This window comes from Zingiber officinale, chromosome 1A (assembly GCF_018446385.1).
Source record: "Zingiber officinale cultivar Zhangliang chromosome 1A, Zo_v1.1, whole genome shotgun sequence".
Classification (NCBI taxonomy): Eukaryota; Viridiplantae; Streptophyta; class Magnoliopsida; order Zingiberales; family Zingiberaceae; genus Zingiber; species Zingiber officinale.
In genome coordinates, this window is record NC_055987.1 from 44,555,336 (window position 1) to 44,575,295 (window position 19,960).

Below are 19,960 nucleotides of genomic sequence, written 5' to 3' on the forward strand. Positions count from 1 at the left end.
TTGAACTTTCGGCAAACATTTATCTAGATTTGATAATTTTATGGATAAATGGATGTTTTGCACTTAAATTTTTATATTATGTTGAAAATGATATAATGACTTCTAGTTTAAGATTTAATTTTCCAACCTCCTATTTTAAAATCCTAGCTACGTGGTCGTCAACATCACTTGCCCTGAGCTATCATGGTCATCGATATGGATTTCTTTGGATAAGACTTTATAAGTCTTCATACTGATAGGTAAAGGTAGAGCTTGCCAAGGTTTCTTGTTTTTTAAGTTTTTCCTTTTCTAACTCTTTATGTTTCTTGGTGTCCCTTCTTTGTCTTCTTTGTCTTGAGTATCGGAGGGTAAAATTGTCAAGGTTGACCACTAACATTCATTGATCTTCAGGTCTTGTTCCTTGAAGGATCTTTCGTCGCCATTTGTAAAAATTATGTATTTTAAGCGTGAAATGATTTTTTTTTCTCATAAGAATATTCAGTTGATTAGAGAATGAGAACTTTAATAATGGGACAGGGTGAATTCTATGCGGCCACCTTTTGCTCCAGTTTATCTTATGATAGAGATATTTAAAAAAAGATGACTAATTTTAAGGGTCGATATGAAATTTGGTGAGTTGGACACGACATAGGAAACGGCCTAAGTCACGAGCTTTGAAGAAGTGAGGTAGGAGTGGTGGGGAGTTGGTAAGACCATATATAACTAATCAATTAATACGAAAATGACTTTAAAAATCATTTTATTAATTATTTATTTTTCATAAGTTGATAATTTTTAACTCATCATAATCATGATCTCGAACTCCTCTCCCAGTAGGAGCCCTAGCCCCTTCATCTCCACCACCCCGAACCTTCCTTCCTCTCCCTCTTCCACGCTCACCTCCACCTTCCTCGTGTTACCCTGCGCCGCCACCGAAACAGAGCTAATCTTCCTCGCCTTCTCCATCTCCATCCCCAGCACCACCACCTTCTCCACCACCATCCGCTGCTTCGCCGCCCAGTCTCCGTTCACCACCTCTGACTTGATCCTCACGTCCCCTCCGCCGCCGCCCGTCACTTCACACCCGAACTTCACAAGACTCCACTCTCCCCCAGCCGCCTCCGCCATCTCCACCGACTCGCCGTCGTCCACAAACACCTCCCCGCTCGCCGCCCCTCCCTCGTCCTGCACCACCAACACCTCGAACGGCGTCTTCCTCGCCAGCCCCGTCGTCGGCGCCTCCCCCTGCATGGCCACCACGCTTCCACCGCGAACGTGCACGTTGATGCTGTCTTCCGGCGCGTCCAGCGTCAAGTGCCTGCCGGCGGGCGCCTGCACCGCCGGCCGCGAGTAGTTGAACAGGTCGAACCAGTTGCCTCTCGGGAAGTAAGCGTCGACTTGGGTCGTGTAGTCCTTCAGCACCGGCGAGACGAGGATTCCGGAGCCGATCATGAACTGCGAGCTGATGCCGTAGGTGGAGGTGTCTTCCGGGAAGGCGAAGAAGAGCGGGCGGGCGATGGGGGCGCCGGCGACGTGGGCCTCGTACATGAGCGTGTAGAAGTGGGGGAGGAGGCGGTACCGGAGTCCGAGGGCCTTCTTCGCCGCCGCGGCGACGGAGTCCCACAAGTAGAGCTCTTGCGGGATGGAATGGATGTCGGAGTGATCCCTCGAGAAGGGATAGAATGCGCCTACCTACACAGAACGAAGATCATTTTGCACCCTAATAATTCTGAATTTTCAATTTAATGCTTTTTAAAAAAAAACTCCGATTTTAAAAAATATTGCATTTTGCCTTAGTGATTTATAAAATAAAAGTAAAATAATCTCCATGTATTTAACCTTGTGTTTTGTAAATTATATGGATAAAATAGAATAATTGAAAAAATGAGGGTTAAAAAGATAAATAAAATATTGGATTTGGATATAAATTTCTCACCTGAATCCACCGCCGGCATAGCTCTTCGTTGGTGTCGCCGACGAACCCACAAATGTCAGCTCCGACCATGGGAATCCCAAAGAGCCCCGAATTCAATATCGCCGGAATCGAGCGCTGGAGGTCATCCCAATTCGCGGAGTTGTCGCCGCTCCAGTGCGCGGCGTACTTACCCGACCCAACGAACGTCGACCTACTCAACACGAACGGTCTCTTCCCGGTCGACTGGACCAGCCCGTCGACGGTCGCCATCGCCTCCAGAAGCCCGTGGAGATTGTGCGCGTCGTACTCCGACACGTTCCCGAAGTGGACGGCAGATGCCGGCACCGTCCTGACGTAGATGGGCCGGCGGCCGCCGGCGTTGTTGATGGCGTAAGGTGGGTTGTCCAGAGAGTTCAGCGGCGGCGAGGTGATGAAGTTGGATATCTCGTTCATGTCGATCCACAATCCGTCCACCGGAAGCACCGTCTTGAGGAACTTATCGATCTCTCCGGCCCAGAATTCAACGGCGTTGGGGTTCATGAAGTCGGGGAAGTAGACCGGCCCCGGCCACACACTGCCGAGGTAGTTGCTTCCTCCTCTCTTCAAGAACACGTCCTGTTTCATCCCTCTCAGGAATGTGCCATACGAGTAATTGACATTGATGCCTAAAATTTTCAATCCATTGTTCTAAAAATCAGATTTTGTTTCGTACGATCGCAAAAAAATGAGATTTTTGTTGATTAATTTATTACCTGGATCGATTATGACAACGTACTTCTGGCCGTTCTTGTGGAGGTTGTCGACGAACCGGTTCATTCTATCCGCCGGAAAGTTGACCGGATCCAGAGTAAAATCTTTGTATTTATCCATGTAATCGATGTCGGTCCACATCACTTCGAGCGGTAAGCCGGCGTTGGCGTACCCTGCGACGACGCGCTCTAGCTGCGAAACGTCGCGATACCCATACCTGCACTGGTGGAACCCGAAGGACCAGTAAGGCATCGCCGCCGGCCTGCCGACGAGCTCTGTGTACTGATCCATGACTGCCAATGGCGACGGCCCGGAGAAAAAGTAGAAATCTAGGACTCCTCCGATCACCTTGTAAGTGATGTGCGATCCGCCGTAGATGACGTCCATGCCGTTGCTGTTTAGCAGCAGGACTCCGTGGGAGATCCCCGGCGAAGAGGTGGCGTTGGAGGAGGACCGGACGTCCATGTAGAAAGGGTGGGAGCCGTAGAGATTCTGGTCGAGGGCGGACGACGGGATGTCGGAGTTCCAGAGCGTTAAGGTGTCGCCGGCGACAAGCTTGAAGGTGCGCTTGGTGTGCTCGCCGAGGCCGAAGAGGGAGGCTCGGTCGGCAGGCAGTGAGGAGGTGAGCTCCAGGTACTGGTCCTTGAAGACGAGGGCAGGGAGGGTGTCAAAGAGGACGTCGCCGGTGGAGCGCCGGGAGACGGTGAAGGTGAAGGGGGAGGTGGAGTGGAGGGTGAGGAGAAGGTCGGAGTCAGGGGTGGAGAAGACTCTGCTTCGCGGCGATGCCGGAGATGAGTTCGCGTCAAGGAGCGTTAACAGTCGAGGGGGAGACGGCGGAGCTTGTGGGCGGGGGAGGACGGTCGGAGGGATCTCCCAGCGCCGGTTATCGGCGTCGGTGATTCGGACACGAAGGCGATCCTCTGTCTCGTAGCTGCGCACGAGAAGACAAAGAATGGTCAAGAAGTCAACTCAAGACATTAGAATGCGTTGACTTTGTTTATAATGGTAATAAGTTGACCTAGCAAAAAGATACAGATTCGGTAAATCTACTCCATAGGCCGGCGTTCCCTGGATCAACTTGAGCTTCGCAGCCATGGTCTTCCCTGAAGGATCAACGTTGACCGGCCCGAGGTTGTATCCCTGTCCATTTGCTGCGGGGGCTTGTGAAGCAATGCACGAAATGAAGGCAAAAGACAGATAGAAATGCAACGATAACGATGAAAGAAGGGAAAAGCGACTAGATTTAGTAGTAGAATCTAGCACGACTTTCCTCCTCATCGTGAGTTTTTTAATGTATTCGATGGAAATGTATTTGTGACTGTTGTCGAGGCTTTATAGGATCTCGTGTGTGGGACCCCAAGAAGAGATATGGGCGGCCCCTGGATTGGGTTGTTGCAATTTGGAATGAGCAAGCCTCATTCTTTGATGTCATTGTCGATAACTCAAACTTTAATGGCAACAAATTCCAGTTACACCGTGAAATTAAATTTACTTGGTTATTTATTTTTCCTTAGCATACAGATATAATGGTGTGGATGGTATATATTATTTCTGATTAAAATTATTTTGATTAAATTGAATCAATTTTTATTAATATTTAAATAATTTTAATTAATATTAGAATAATTTTTATCTCAAAAGGATAGAGATTACGTGATGGATATGGTGGATTGGTGGTTGACTAGTAGACGATCTTTTTTTTTCTAAGAAATTTTCCTTTGATCCTGCGCACAAGGAGACAAGCCAATAAAACGTTAGTGCCGAGAACAACGGGAGAGTCCCTCTGATACTCAAGTCAGGACGAATCCGGACGAGTGGAAGAAGAACAGTAAAAACATGTGCGCGAGAATAAAGTTGCAAATGCTCAGAGAATGTACCTTTGCCACGGAGAGGACTCCCTGTTTATATACCACCTCTCAGAACCTCCACAATCGTGAGGTGGCAATGTGTCTCAGAGTTTGTTAGGCAATGCGTCATAATTATTCGAGGAATATTTCTTTTACCCACATGTATATACCTCTTTTATCATTTATAACTTCTATTACTGCTAAGATTGATAAAAAAAAAAATATGTTGTCATGAATGATTTGTTGATGGGAGACCTTTTTTTCAAAGAAGAAACTTTCCTTCGATCATGCGCACAAGGAGACAAGCCAATAAAACGTTAGCGCCCAGAAACAATGTGGGAGTCCCTCTGACGCTCAAGTCAAGATGAATTCGGATGGGTGGAAGAAGAACAGTAAGAACATGTGCATGAGAATAAAGTTACAGATGTTCAGAAAACATACCTTTGCCACGGAAAGGACTTCCTGTTTATATACCACCTCTCAGAACTTCCACAATCATGAGGTGGCAATGTGTGTGAGAATTTGTTAGACAATGCGTTATAATTATTCGAGAAATATTTTTTTACCCATATGTATACCTCTTTTATCATTTATAGCTTATATTACTGCTGAGATTGATAAGAAAATATGTTGTCAAGAATGGTCTGTTGATGGGAGACATGATGGTCCTCAAAGAAATTTCCAGAATAATATTCTCTAACACATAGTTGTTATCCTGACAAGTTGTTAGAATGTTATCTACTAGGTATATCTCGGTCGGTCCTTAAGGCTGGTCATCTGTACTGAGCTGCACGATTACATTTTGTATATTATGCTATGTTATGTATTGTATTGCATGTGTCTTGGTCGGCTCGTAAGGCCAACTGCCTTTATACCTATCTCAGCATTAAGCTGTCCAGTTATAATTCTGTACAACATTGAGACATTTGTTCGGAGAATAATATAATATCTTATTTATGTTAGAAATCCATTTGAGAAATAATATAATGCTCTGTGTTTCCTGAAAGTTCATCTGGCCACTTATGCTTTGCTAGAATTTGTCCCAGTAGTTATATGAGGATAAATACTTCAAAACTGGCTAGCCTTTTATCTGACCGGGCATACATAGAGTAATTGACAATTCTCAAGGAGGTCAACCCATACTCTAACCAACTGTTAGGACCCTTGGCGGCTTGTTAGAGGGACGCGTGGGGAGTGAATAATCCCTGCACAAATTAAACAAAACAAATACCTTTCTCGGACTTATAACTTAGAATAACACACTTGTATAGATAAAATAAGAAATAAACTGAAAAAGACAAAGACACAAAGAATTTTACTTGGTTACAATCCGAGAGATTGTTAATCCAAGAAATAAAGTCATACTAATTTCTCTTTCATGCGGAGAAACCTCTTTACAACAATGAAGCATAGAAAGACGAAGCTAAAACAGAAAAAGAAGCGTGTACAAGTGTTGTTTTACAATTTTTTGTTATTATTAGCTTCTAGGAGCAGGATTACTTATATAGGCCTGCTTGAGGGGCTTGGAAGGGTTCCAGGCATCTGGAGGGGGATAAAATTTTATCCCCTTCGTAACAGATCGCAGTTAAACGTGATCCGGATAAAATCTGATTCCGGGCGCCCGGACCAAGAAAGTCTCTAGGGCCTTTCGCTCCAATTTCACTCGCCTTGGTCCGGGTCTTCTGCTCCGATTTCTCTTGCTTAGGTGATCTCAGCCATCCGATATAGGGCTCACCTCAACTTTCGACCTTCTCGATCAAGCTTCCGCTCTTGGCTTCTCGTCCCTCGGAAACGTCGCGCGCCTCCTCGTCTACCTGCACACTCTTTCCAGCACCTCGTCCCTCAGACGCATCGAGCCTGTCGGCTTTCTTCCGTACCGTCCTTCCCGCTAGCTCCGTCTTTTGCTCGACATCTTGTGCTCCTAAGTTTTTGCACACTTAGACATAAGATTAAACACAACATGACCTAACTTAACTTGTTTAATCACATCAAAACAACCTTGGGATACCAACACCAATCCTATGGTTGAGATGACTCGAATATCCCGACCGGCCTAGGAGGCTGGCAATCTCAAAACCCTGATCGACTATTAAACGATCAAACTCATTATCTTTTAAGTGGAGTACTAGGCTTTATATGTTTGATCGGCTTAAAAGCTAGTTAGCCACTATTCATCCGGCTAGCCTATTACTCAGTCGGATCTAGACGACCAATCTTAATAGATGTTCTCTTTTTGACTTAAACCACTACTTCATCATGATTTTAACTATCCCATTATCTTAACTTTAACTTTCACGTCATTTCCTAAATCTGCTCGTGATAATTCATATCGGATGTCATGGTTGATAACTTAAACTTGAATGACAACACATTCTAGTTACACCGTGAAATAAATTTATTTGATTATTTATTTTTCTTGAGCATAAAGATATAATGATTGTGGATAGTATATATTATTTATGATTAAAATTATTTTGATTAAATTGAATTAATTTTTATTAATATTTGGATAATTTTAATTAATATTAAAAGAATTTTAACTATAATTATTTAATAATTTAAAATATATTAAAGTAACTTTATTTTAATTAATATTAAAATAATTTTAACTATAATTATTTAATAATTTAAAATATATTAAAGTAACTTTATAACGATATGGAACAAGGATATCATGATCTTAACTGCAAAAAAACAAGCAGCTGCTCCTACGATCTTATCCCCACGCCATGCTGCCGCTTCAATTCAGTTCCTGGTTCTTATCTGCATTTTCAAAAATCACAGATTTTTCGGAACAAACTGTATGGGAAAAAAAATCAGCTAAACGACTAGAGATATTAGAAATGCAGATAAGAAAACAAATTAATGAGTACAATGCAAAGGCCAAGGTTGATCTCGATATCTATCACAATATTGCAAACACAGGTGGAGAACTAACTAGTTTCTTAATCGAAGCCCACAAGTGCAGAGATCGAAATGACTTACTCGGTCGGTTCTTCTTCCTCTTCTTCTTCCTCCTCGTACTCCTCTTCCGCTGTGGCATCTTGGTACTGCTGGTACTCCGCCACAAGATCATTCATGTTGCTCTCGGCCTCGGTGAATTCCATCTCATCCATACCCTCTCCGGTGTACCAGTGCAAGAAAGCCTTTCGCCTGAACATGGCAGTGAATTGCTCGCTGACCCTCCTGAACATCTCTTGGATGGAGGTCGAGTTACCGATGAAAGTGGAAGCCATTTTCAGTCCCTTAGGCGGCATGTCGCAGACGCTGGATTTGACGTTGTTTGGAATCCACTCCACAAAGTAGGAAGAGTTTTTGTTCTGAACATTGAGCGTCTGCTCGTCGACTTCCTTGGTGCTCATCTTCCCGCGGAACATGGCTGAGGCAGTTAAGTAACGGCCGTGGCGAGGATCAGCAGCGCACATCATGTTCTTGGAATCCCACATTTGTTGGGTCAATTCTGGAACTGTCAGAGCCCGGTATTGCTGCGATCCCCTGGAGGTCAGGGGTGCAAATCCTACCATGAAGAAATGTAGGCGTGGGAAAGGGATGAGGTTTACGGCAAGCTTTCTGAGGTCGGAATTGAGCTGCCCGGGGAAGCGAAGACAGCAGGTGACGCCGCTCATTGTGGCGGAGATAAGGTGATTCAGATCACCGACTGGCACAACGAGAATATACATCAGACTAGAAATGCTAAGAGCTAGAAGTGGATAACTAACATGTAATTGAAACTTTGAACATGCTTACAAGTAGGATTTGAAAGCTTCAGCGTGCGGAAGCAGATATCGTATAATGCTTCATTGTCAAGGACCATGCACTCATCAGCATTTTCGACAAGCTGATGAACTGAGAGAGTAGCATTGTACGGCTCCACGACCGTATCAGACACCTTTGGTGATGGGAAAACAGAGAAGGTTAGCATCATTCTATCTGGATACTCCTCCCTAATCTTAGAGATAAGAAGGGTGCCCATGCCAGACCCGGTTCCTCCTCCCAAAGAATGGCAAACTTGAAAGCCTGAATAACAACATGATACATTGATTGCAAATTGTTGCTCTGTTGATGGCACCAAATACGCAGAATACTAGATGAGAAAGAAATAACATCACATTTAGGGGCTGACACTGTTAGCCAAAACAAAGAGCAGGCTGTGAAAAAATTACAGATATTGCATTTATTCAACAGCCGATGTCAACGAAAGCTAATCACATTCCAAACTCATAAGTCCCACTTAATTAGCAAATGTGGGGATTAGGAATCAAAGATAATTTATATTAGGAGTAGCAGCAGAAATTTGTAACGTAAACTGCTCCCTTTGATTGGCAGTTTTACTTTCCATTCTTGTTCATGCAAATTGAAGAAACTGCTAAAGGACACATATTTGATTGTCAAACTTCGAGTAGTTGCGCAACTTACTGAAACTGAAAGTGAAAGCCAGGCCAGTAAACATAACCAAAAACTCAAATGGAATTTAATCTTTGTACATATACACCAACTCAAAGATCTAACAGATCTACCCTGTTATGTAAAGAAATCAGTAATCACAAAACATAATTAACACTACTACTAAAGCATACAATCATATATTAGAAATGCAAAAGAGGCAAATATAAAATGTTGCAATGGCAATGGATGTTGCCACAAAGTTAATTGGATATTAACAAATGATACCTTCAAGTACAATCTCATATGTCAAATATAATTAAGGAGTCAGGATAGCTACGCCTTTTCTTTACAAGCGCAATTTCAGAAGAGTAAAAAGAGAAGTAAGCAAGAAGTGCCCACGTGATGGTTATAAGAAGAAACAATTTTTTAAAAAAGATCTCAAAGTAGAATATGCAAATAAGTACAAAACCTAACATTATGTATTCGCATTTGTTAAATCGAAGGAAAAAACTATTGTAGAATTGAGTCTCCGCTTATTTCACTAAAAACATGCATTTTTTCAATGTTTTAAGCAGCAAGATGCAACTCATAACAAGCTCAACGGAGGGGGAGAAGAAAACTTAAGTTCATAAAACGCCTAAAAAAATGGAAGATTGCCTTGACACATTATCTGAACAATTCCAACATAAATCGCAAATCAAAAGATCCATTTAAATAATGCAGATATAACAAATATCATACTTATTCAAGAAGAAAAGAAGAAAAAAACTAAGTCATACCCTGCAAGCAGTCACAATTCTCCGCTTCCTTTCTCACAACGTCCAGGACCGAATCAATGAGCTCCGCTCCCTCAGTATAGTGTCCCTTGGCCCAGTTGTTCCCCGCACCGGACTGTCCAAACACAAAGTTGTCGGGACGGAAGATCTGGCCAAACGGCCCAGATCTGACGGAATCCATGGTTCCCGGTTCGAGATCCATAAGCACAGCACGAGGAACGTAGCGGCCGCCGCTGGCCTCATTGTAGTAGACATTGATCCTCTCGAGCTGCAGGTCGGTACCACCGGTGTACTTCCCGGTGCCATCGATGCCGTGCTCGTCACAGATCACCTCCCAGAACTTGGCCCCGATCTGGTTCCCGCACTGCCCGCCCTGGACGTGGAGGATCTCCCTCATCTTTGACGGTCGCCGGAGCTTCTGCGACGATGTAGGGTGGTTTCGGATCGCTGGCGTGGAAGGAAGAGAGCGAGGAGCGGAGCAGCGAACGGACGCGGAGAGGGGAAACGGAACTGACTCGTGTCAGAGATCTGGAATGTCTTTTATAGCAAGGTTTGATGCGGTCTCCAAACCGGCCCGTCACCTTACCTTTCGGTCACGAGAGATCGCTGCCCAATCGTGATTCTGTAAATTTAAAAATCATGATCGAGCGCGTGTGGCAACGGTGACTTTACCGTCATCGTCGGTTTATATATATATTTAAAAAATAGAGATTAAAAAGTGGCATTCGTTCTCTTATTATTTTTCCTATAATTAATCCAATGTCTTAATTCATTTGTCAGAATTTAGATAAAAAAGCATCTATTAATTTTAATTTGATCGATTTTTATCATCATTAAAATGTTAAACTCCATTTCATCACAGATTTATTTATCATAATTTTAATAAATTTATTCATCTTTACTAATTTTTTAAGAAAAATAACTCACATTCACTTCTAACTTTGGAGATGAAAAATTAAATAAAGCTTGTCATAATTTATATATGAAATCATCTAATTTTTCTAATTTAGATAGAAAGTCATTTTCCAAGAGAAAATACACATATATTTTTATTGGAATTAGGATGACTTTTCTATATAAATGATCCTATTTATCACATCACTCCATAGTTTGTAAGATCGATTTAAGGTCAAAATCCGATCAATCGGGATCAAATTATAGAATCGTTCAATCCTAAAAAAAGCTCTTAAAATTTAATTTAGTATTTGATAGCATGATTAAATTAATCAATGAAGACAAAATCAATTGATGTTTGATTAAATTCATTTTAAAATAAATTAAATCAAATTAATAATAATATTAATGATATTAATAGCAATAATAGGTTGAAAATACATATAATAAATAAATATAATTTATTATAATTTTTAAATTTTAAAATAAATTGTATATTTTAATTGGATAATTAGTTTTAGAAAGTCTATTTAAATTAAGAACTATTAAAAATCTAAAGTTTACAGTGACTCACCCACACAATCGCTGTCGTTGCTCCCTCACCGCCACTGCTAGCCGTCGGTGAGATTGTACTGGCGTTTCTCCCCTCATCCGCCGCTGCCATTCGCTTGTGAGATCAAACCGGCGCTACTCCCCTCACTCGCGCAATCGTTGCCGCTACTTTCCTCACCTGCCGCTGCCAACAACCGATGAGATCGTATCAGCAGTTCAGCACTGCCACCCTCACTCGCTGCCACTGCTCCCCTCACCCGCAGCTGCTAGTTGCGGATGAAATCATTTGTAATGTAATTTCGTACCTATCTCAACAATCACGTATGATTCCAGCGATTGTGTTTTGATGCCACTGCAAAATTTGATCTCGTCAATCCCGGATCAATTTACTACTTTCGGATCGTATGATCCTATAATCCGGATCTCAATTTTACAAACTCTACATCACTCAACTATTACCCATAAATAGGGGTTGATCTAGAAATTTTATCAAGTGGGCAAAAGTCAGGTATCACAAATACACATATAAAAAAATCACCACGTAAGAAAAATTAATTGATGAAGACTATTGATAAAGAGTATTTCTGAAGAAAAATAAATTTTTTGATTCGGACATTCGGCTGAAGATTGCATGCTTTCTCTACAGGTAATCTTCGACACAAATTCTCAAAATTCTTATTTTTAAGAGGGAAACCATCAAGCATAACTCATATTTCCAAGAGGATTTTAAGTAAATTTCATCAGTATATTTTGTCAAGTTCATGCAAAATATGTTCAGATTTAGTCGCGCGATCAATCTTTTCGCTAGAGTGTCGCGCGATCAATCTTTTCGCTAGAGTGCTCAAACTCTGTTCTCCCAGCATTTTCCCATTATAAAACAAAGGAAAAAAACAAACACATCTTTAATGATCGCTATGTAGAATTCAATCAAAGTAAGACATACCACTATGCTTTCCCAGTTTATGAGTGGACTAACATTGAATGCTACTCGCATCGTTCCCTTTCTGAAGGTTTGTGATCGTGATTCAACATTCGGCCTAAAAAGAGCAGCTTATTCGGGAGCGTGTTCACAGTGGATGGGAAAGTGCTTTCGGGGATGACAGCTACCTTATAGGGGCTGTGCAGCCTGTTGGAGGTGGTGGAAGGGTGCGGGGATGCGCTTAGGGAGCGGAATTGGGCGCAGAAGAGCTACTATCTGCAGTCGGCCCTCGCAGCAAGGCTCACCTTGCAAGCGTTCTTGGCCGGCCAGCCGCTCCTTTTGCCTGAAAACTTTCAGGAGACTTGGAATGTCGTCTTGCCTTTGGGTGGGTCTCTCTCTTAATGATGCATACTGCTCCTCAAAGCTTAATAATACAGGACTGTCACATCGCCTATGAGTGCGTTCTTCCATTAATAACGATCGCAGAATTTTGAACGGAAAGTTTAAATTGGGCTTCTTGTTTGTTGCCAAAGAAGAAAACTTACTACAGGGCCAGGAAGAGAGAATCCGTGCCAGGAAGAGAGAATCAGTTTTAACCTTTTTAAATTGGTTGTTTTCTTATTAAATTTAAATTAACTTCACTTTCTAATTACTGAATTCATAGGGTTTCGCATTTTATACTATGAATAGAAATCACCTTGGTAGTTACTTCTCTTTTAATTGCCAATAAATTTTCTCTTCATTGTTCTGTGAGTACATCATCTGTCCTCCCACTCACCTTGCACCTCCATCTCAAGTTCTTAAGCTGTAAATCTAAATTCTCCCTACCTTTCATAATCAGATATGCATAAATATGTAGCATCTCTGCTTCCGAAAATGATAAACAATTCAAATCTATTATCCATAGATATAAAGTACCAAAAAATGGTTGCTGATTTATACAAAAAATAAAGTACAAATGTTCAATGTTCAATGTTCAATGTCGTGAGGTATTCCGGTGCATCTCCTGTAACTGCGTAAGTGTCACAGCACTCCAGCATTCGGTACTCCCATTGACTCGGGCATAGAGCAATTTCTTCACTGAATCTATGCAAATGCTTATGTTACCAAATCCATACACTGGGCGATCATTGTAATATCTACCAACTTTTGGTTTGAAGAACCAGCCTTGCTCCATTGCATAAGCTTCAATGGATTCCTTGAAGCTCAATTCATGAACAACACCAACAGCATTGACATCAATGGCATGGACTGAGAAATAAGTTGGAGCCTTCTGTTGTGCTTCTAACTGTCTCTCTATTGCTCTCAGACGGCTGACATTCTCTGTAGCACCAGGTTGAACCACTTCCATGCCTTCTACAGCCTGGTTCATCATATCCAAACCCGAACATAGAAGCACTCGAATCCTCTCGTTGGCAAGTAATTCTGCAGGGAAGACACCCTTCCAGCCCATATACCACTGCATAACCTCATTAAAATTAGGATCTGAGTGCAACCAATGGTATAAAACTTGCTGCCACTTGCTGAAAAAATTAACCTCCAGCATGTGAACCATATGGTGGATTGGGATTGCAGATGCCCACATCATCACCCAATTGAACTGGTCTAACTTCTGATTAGCTGGAGTCACCTGGAATTCTTGAAGAGCAATTCTCAACTTAGGAACAATATAGCGTAGCATCAGATGCTCCCAACTAGCTGCATCAAACACATCCTTCCATGGAGAAAGTATGGCATATGCTGATGCATCACTTGCATGCCAAGCATGGAGGACACTACCTAGCTTAGAAGGGATTATATGATACAACGTCTCCAATCCCTGTCCTAGCAATGGAAGCCATCGGTGAACCCAAACATGAATTGGAACAGTCTCGCATTGTGGATCCCATGAATCGACAGCCTCCGTTAGCTTAGGCATAACCACATTTTCTAGAATTGACTGCAAAATAACTGGTGGCAGTAACTTCTCCCATATTTCCAGAAACAGGAGCAGTGGTTCAGGATCCCTAGCCTGCCAAGTGTTAGTCACAGATATCCTCACAGCAGGAAGAATAACTTCACTGATAAGCTGGGAATAAGAATCAGAAAAAGGGTTTTCTGAAATATCATAAGGCTGATCTCCTTGCAACAAATCTCTCCAAGAAGATATAAGATTCACGCCAAGCAATGGATTCTGCAATGCTTGCCATCCTTGAAACACCTGGAGAAACAGAGGATATGCAAATGATAAACCAATACATGAAATATTAAAGAGCTTGTAGTCGTCTTTGAAGATCTCTTTTAGATCTTTGAAAGTGGCTAGCAGCGAATCAAGCGTCAAAACTCCGAATAAACTGTCCTCCTTTATCTTTTCTACGACTAATGCAATTGACTCCGCAACATGAAGTTGCTTTCTGTGCCACGGGTCCGGCTTTTGTATGTCAAGCTCAGTAAATTCCATGATTCGTCTAACATTGTATTGGAGCAGCTTGGGCGTGGGCACATCATTCTCTTTCATCTCAGTCTCCATGTTCAAATTATCCAGACTCGTCGAAACCTCAACTTGTGGTACCCTCATATCAAGAACCTTCTGAACAGCCTCAATACCCTGTTCCTGCTTTTTAGCCAGGGGCTCATCCGCCATCAAAATCTCAGCTTCGGCTCTTCCTCGCTTCTGCTTTAACCACCTCTTCTCCTTTGAAGGTCCTGCTGCCACTGGAGTAGCCATCTTTTCCTTTGGTGCTTTATCCAAAACAGGCAATTTAGCCTCCTTGTAGCCGTTGAACCCTATGCCCATGTTCTTTGGACGGAGCTTAGCTTCTACCGGGGTAACTATGCCTTGTTCATTCTTCCCCAATCCAGACCCTTCCTTGAATCCCATCTTCTTCATCAGCTTCGAACCTATTCCCTTGGTGTGCGCCTCAAACTTCCCCATCTCGCTGGCGCCAGATGCATCTCTTCTCCCAGAAGAATTCTTGGCCAATTTCGATCTCCCCCTCTCAGACTCCTTCTCCTTCTCACGGCGCTGGGCTCCTTCTTTAATCCTCCTCCCAACGGCCGTAGAGAGGAAGCCATCCTCGTCCTCAGCATCCTCGATATCCTTTCTGTTGGACTGAAACCCTAGCCCATATCCCAACCCGTGGCCGGAACTGGGAACGCCAGCGGATCGGTCCCCTTCTTCCTGGGGATCTCGTTTGACTTCCTGGCTGGGCATGACGGTGCCGGTGGAGACAAACTGGACAGGTTTGGAGAGGTCGGCCTTGGAGATGAAGTCTCCCTTCCGGCGCTTCCGCCAGCGGCGCCCTCCTCCGTCGGAGTCAGAATCGCTAGACGCGGTGCTGAAGGCGCCGTTGATGGCGTCCTCGCGTGTCTGACCGGGGCGCTCCTTCTTGCTGCCACTCGCAGCCCTCGTAGTCGTTCTCCATCCCGAATCGTTTCAAGCCCTTGAAATCGTCGGCCATGGCAAAAAGCTGAACCCGCCTCGTCTAAAGATTAGTTTACATACGACTCGTCTAAACATTATTGTCTATATATATAAGGATGTTTTTTTTAATCAAAAACTATTTTAACGGAAAAACAAAAAAAAATCTAACAACTTAAAAAGAAATATTAAATATAAATCTATTTACAAATAAATAAATAAATAAATACATATAAAATATAATATTTTAAAGAGTTTGGTTAAATGTTTCTATTAAAGAGATGGTATTATTCTGTTTCTATTAAAGGATGATATTATTCGGTGTTTTTTATGTTTTTCTTTTAACTTGTCTTTTATTAATTTGGTACTTCTCTTCACTTATGTCATTAATGTTACCCCTATCCATTCATAAGACTATAAGACTCTTAGGTTTGCTTCATTTTTCATATCCCTTAGTTCATCTTTCAATTGATTTATATAGTCTTGTAGTACATATGACCAATCGTGGCTTTCCTCCAGTTTTAGAGGCCCCTTCTCCTTTGCTTGTGATAATGCTATTTTTTATTGTCTTGCTTGCAACTCTTTTGACTTCTATTGGTGTGTTCAGGGAAATACCATACATTCATTTCACCCCCTACTAGTGACTTATCGACAAATTTGTATAGTCTTAGAAATCATAAATAACAATATGATGTAATTTTGTGTGAAGAACAGCGAATACTTTACGAACCTAACAGACAAGTATGCCCAAGATCTGAATGATTTGATGGAATCACGACTTAGGTCTGAATGATTTGATGGAATCATGACTCAAGGAGGGGTTGCTCTGTTGTGAGCGTGTAGGCTTCAGGATAGGATGGAGAGGCGGAAAGAACAACTAGGAAGGTAACTCTTTGCCTGTAATCCCTTGATTCATTCCATTTGTTGGAGAACTAATTTTATTGCATCATGTTTTATAGATTCAAACAAATTGATTATTTATTTTTGTAATGAAGTATTTGCTTTGGTTAAGCATGCTTATTGCTGTTGTTTGTTATTTTACATGCTTTTTAGCTATATTTGGGCTGGTTTCTACTATATCTAAGATAACATGAAGTCTCCTTATTTTTCTTTTCTTGTTAGTACGCGAATAAGATTTTGATAGCATTTTACAATAAATTTATTTTTCAATGCTTACATTTCCCGCTTTCACAACCCTTTGTTTTCAAATCTCAAAAATAAAAAATCTTTAACATTCCCGCTTCCTTCACGATCCCTTTTACTTAAAAAAAAAACACTTGCATAGCTTCTTTTACTCTTAATATCTATTTGTGGGCTTTCAATATCTTTTCCGTTTTCCCCTATCCGACAATCCCTTCATGCAAACGTGAGATGAAGCAAGTAAGATTCCAACCCTCATCCACCAATCAGTCGATTTGCCAATCTTTACAACAACAAGTTTAGGTTATTCCAAAGAAGACCAAGAAAAAGGCCAATCAATTGTCCATGCCACCTATGAGACGATCTATGCAAATCATGTCTCGTCCAAATTTTGTTTCTCCAACAACCCCTTCATCTCCTATCCATATGAGGATTCTTCTGAAGATTCACCTAAAAAATCTCCTGAGGCACCGATTCCCTTCTCCCCGTTGAGGGTTATTCCTAATTTTTCAATTCTTGTAAGATAGTGAATCTTTATGATAACTTTGTATTTACTTCCCTAACTATTGCCTCTTTGCAACTATAGAACCTAGTGATTCTTTAGATCCATGTTTTGATCCGAGCAATATTCCTAACCATGAATCTCAACTTCAATTGATGACCGCCAGAGCAGAAGCCTTAATAAAAAACTACATTCTCAAGCAGTTGTTGCCTTAGATGAGGCACTCCGGAGGGAAAAAGTGCTACTCTAAGAGCTCGATTTAGTGCACAACTCTCGAACAAATGAGAAATAAACCCTCCATCCTACTTATGATGTCATATTTTGTGTTTTTACTTAATGTATGTTAGTTGGTCCAGGGTTGTTTGTCGGTCTTTTGTTTCCCATGCTTGGTCACAATGTCGTTTCGAATCAAAATATTATAACATTAATCCTATGATCTCAACTTTATGTGTATTGTGAGACGTTAATATGCGCATTGATACGACTTTTACTTTTTCTTCTGTTGAAGAGTTTTCCCGTGAATCAAAGCATCATTTTTAATTCTACTTTCCTTCTTGTATTCTCGACGAAATAACTCAACTTTCTCTTGAAGTCATATCCCATCAAGAGTAGACAAGACCAATACATTTTATTTATGAAAGCATATGTGGTGCGATCCTTTTGTCTTCATCTCTTAACTTCTCTATCCTATCTTTTACTCCTTTCCTTAGATGACGCAAGATCGATCAAAAGATGAGATGAAAACTTAAGGATATAATATACTGGAGTAGTCGAAAAATAAAACCTGCGGAGGATGGTATCAAAGTGTCTCCTCTTTCAGAAGATGAGATGAAAGCTTCCAAGGACATAATATACTGGAGTAGTCGAAAAATAAAACCTAGGGAGGATGGTATCAAAGTGTCTCCTTTTTCAGAAGAATCCAATGAGGATTCACTACAACAAATATAATTTTCTGTAGCATGTAATTATACTATCCGTAGCGCGCTTTGCATGATACACAACTCCAACATGTTAAAAGTCATAGCACTTCTGTAACATGCAGCCGCATGCTGCGGAAATTACATATGGAGCGTGTAGCCATACGCTGCGAATGCACTTAATTGTAGCGTGCAGCTGTGCTCCGTGGATGTAATTTTCCACAACACATAGTCGCATGTTGTGGAAAAATGCACTTTCCAAGGGCTGAGGTAAAGTGCATCTGCAACATGCACCCCACGCTGCGGTTGCATTTGACAAGATCAATTATAATACAATTCTTATACAACTATATATACATATCTTATACAATTATAATACAACAAATATACAGCCACAACTACAGCACAAATAAATACCACAAAAAATTATAATACCACATGATCCCGTCCGGAAGCTGAGTCGGATGAAGGCGGGCCTCAATGTACTGGAGGTTGACGGAAAGTCGTTGCGGCGTCCAATCTACCTGGCACTCTCCGGAAGGGTTCACACGGCCGGATGACGAAGGATGATGACCGGGATGATGACGCTAGGGCTCTGCGCACACTCAGACGAGCCCACGAGTCGTTAGAGACTGGAAACCAGGGAAAAAGTCCCTAGGTCAGACCCTCCGACGCTCAAGTCAGGTACTTTTTTCCCAGAAGCACAGAGAAAGGACGAAAAGTGAAGACGAGTAAGAAATGACGAGTGAGTGTACCTGTGTAAGGGACAAAGCATCCCTTTTTATACCGCAACGACTGTTTTTGGGTCTGGTGGGTGTCAGGGAATGTCGGCTGTCAGACTTTATCTAGCGGTGAATGACACACGACATCTTCTCATAGGTCGACGACATAACCAAAGGGGTAATGAGCCCCGACTATTAGCATATTCCCTGACACTCTGATTATTCTCTGACAGATAGTTACGATTCCCTTTCTTTCTTGTCATGTAGTGCCTGGTATCCTCGGCTCGTGCTCGCTAAGCTGGGTCTTGACACTCGCTAACCCCGATCTGATATCGCCTCTCGACCTTAGTTCGGTTCTGTTTATCCCGACTCCAAAGCTGTACATTTGACTTTATCCGACCCGACCAGTATACCTGCATCCAATTCTGCTTACCTTGGACTAGGAGGCTATGAATCCTGACCTGCATCTTTAGCTGGCACATCCCGACCGGCCTATTTCATCGATCCAAGTATCCTGAGCCATAAGGCTATAAGTCCTGACTTGCACGCCCGGTCTGTATACCGACCTGCTTTTGTCCTCTGTAATCCATAGTTCATATGTCCCAACCTGCACGCCCGGTCCCGACCTGCACGCCCGGTCTGTATACAGACCTGCTTTTGTCCTCTGTAATCCAATGTTTGTATGTCCCGACCTGCACGCCCGGTCTGTATACCAACCTGCTTCTGTCCTCTGTAATCCATAGTTCGTATATCCCGACCTGCACGCCCTGTCTATATAACGACCTACTTCTGTCCTCTGTAATCCATGGTTCGTATGACCCGACCTGTACGCCAAGTCTTTATTCCGACCTGTTTCGGTCTGCTGTTATCCATGGCTTGTACGTTTCGACCTGTATGTCAGATCTGTATTTTGACCTGCTTTTGTCCTCTGTAATCCATGGATTGTACGTCCCGACCTGTACGCCAGGTCCGTATTCCGACCTGCTTCGGTCTGCTATTATCCATGGCTTGTACGTTCCGACCTATACGCAACATCCGTATTCCGACCTGCTTCGGTCTACTGTTATCCATAGCTTGTACGTTCCGACCTGTACGCCAGATCTGTATTCTGACCTACTTCTATCTGCTGTTATCCATGACTTGTACGTTCCGACCTGTACGCCAGGTTTGTATTCCAACCTGGTTCTGTCTGCTGTTATCCATGGCTTGTACGTTCCGACCTGTACGCCAGATCTGTTCTGCGCCAGAGACCTTCCCTTCC

General features: G+C 42.3%; 2 protein-coding genes and 1 pseudogene across 2 annotated transcripts; all 3 read right to left on the reverse strand.

Annotated features, from left to right (window-relative positions):
- Positions 1-774: 774 nt before the first annotated feature.
- Positions 775-3,922, reverse strand: LOC121997748 (probable alpha-glucosidase Os06g0675700). The gene is made up of 4 exons (XM_042552360.1): positions 3,663-3,922; positions 2,647-3,575; positions 1,916-2,559; positions 775-1,671 (listed from the first exon to the last, which is right to left on the reverse strand). Exons 1-4 carry the CDS (start codon positions 3,920-3,922, stop codon positions 775-777), a joined length of 2,730 nt encoding a protein of 909 aa, XP_042408294.1.
- A 3,187-nt stretch (positions 3,923-7,109) lies between these two features.
- Positions 7,110-10,174, reverse strand: LOC122024038 (tubulin beta chain-like). The gene is made up of 4 exons (XM_042582545.1): positions 9,657-10,174; positions 8,239-8,508; positions 7,477-8,149; positions 7,110-7,254 (listed from the first exon to the last, which is right to left on the reverse strand). Exons 1-4 carry the CDS (start codon positions 10,048-10,050, stop codon positions 7,251-7,253), a joined length of 1,341 nt encoding a protein of 446 aa, XP_042438479.1. The 5' UTR covers positions 10,051-10,174; the 3' UTR covers positions 7,110-7,250.
- A 2,626-nt stretch (positions 10,175-12,800) lies between these two features.
- Positions 12,801-15,471, reverse strand: LOC122024046 (annotated as a pseudogene).
- Between the last annotated feature and the right edge of the window lie 4,489 nt (positions 15,472-19,960).

Excerpts from the sequence above, each read along its gene's own strand:
- LOC121997748 (XM_042552360.1), bottom strand. The coding sequence starts at position 3,922 with ATGAGGAGGAAAGTCGTGCTAGATTCTACTACTAAATCTAGTCGCTTT. Across the intron at positions 2,560-2,646 it reads CGTTGTCATAATCGATCCAG|GCATCAATGTCAATTACTCG; the intron begins GTAATAAATTAA and ends TGAAAATTTTAG. Across the intron at positions 1,672-1,915 it reads TATGCCGGCGGTGGATTCAG|GTAGGCGCATTCTATCCCTT; the intron begins GTGAGAAATTTA and ends CGTTCTGTGTAG.
- LOC122024038 (XM_042582545.1), bottom strand. The coding sequence starts at position 10,050 with ATGAGGGAGATCCTCCACGTCCAGGGCGGGCAGTGCGGGAACCAGATC. Across the intron at positions 8,509-9,656 it reads GAATTGTGACTGCTTGCAGG|GCTTTCAAGTTTGCCATTCT; the intron begins GTATGACTTAGT and ends GTTGTTATTCAG. Across the intron at positions 8,150-8,238 it reads GAAGCTTTCAAATCCTACTT|TCGGTGATCTGAATCACCTT; the intron begins GTAAGCATGTTC and ends TCGTTGTGCCAG.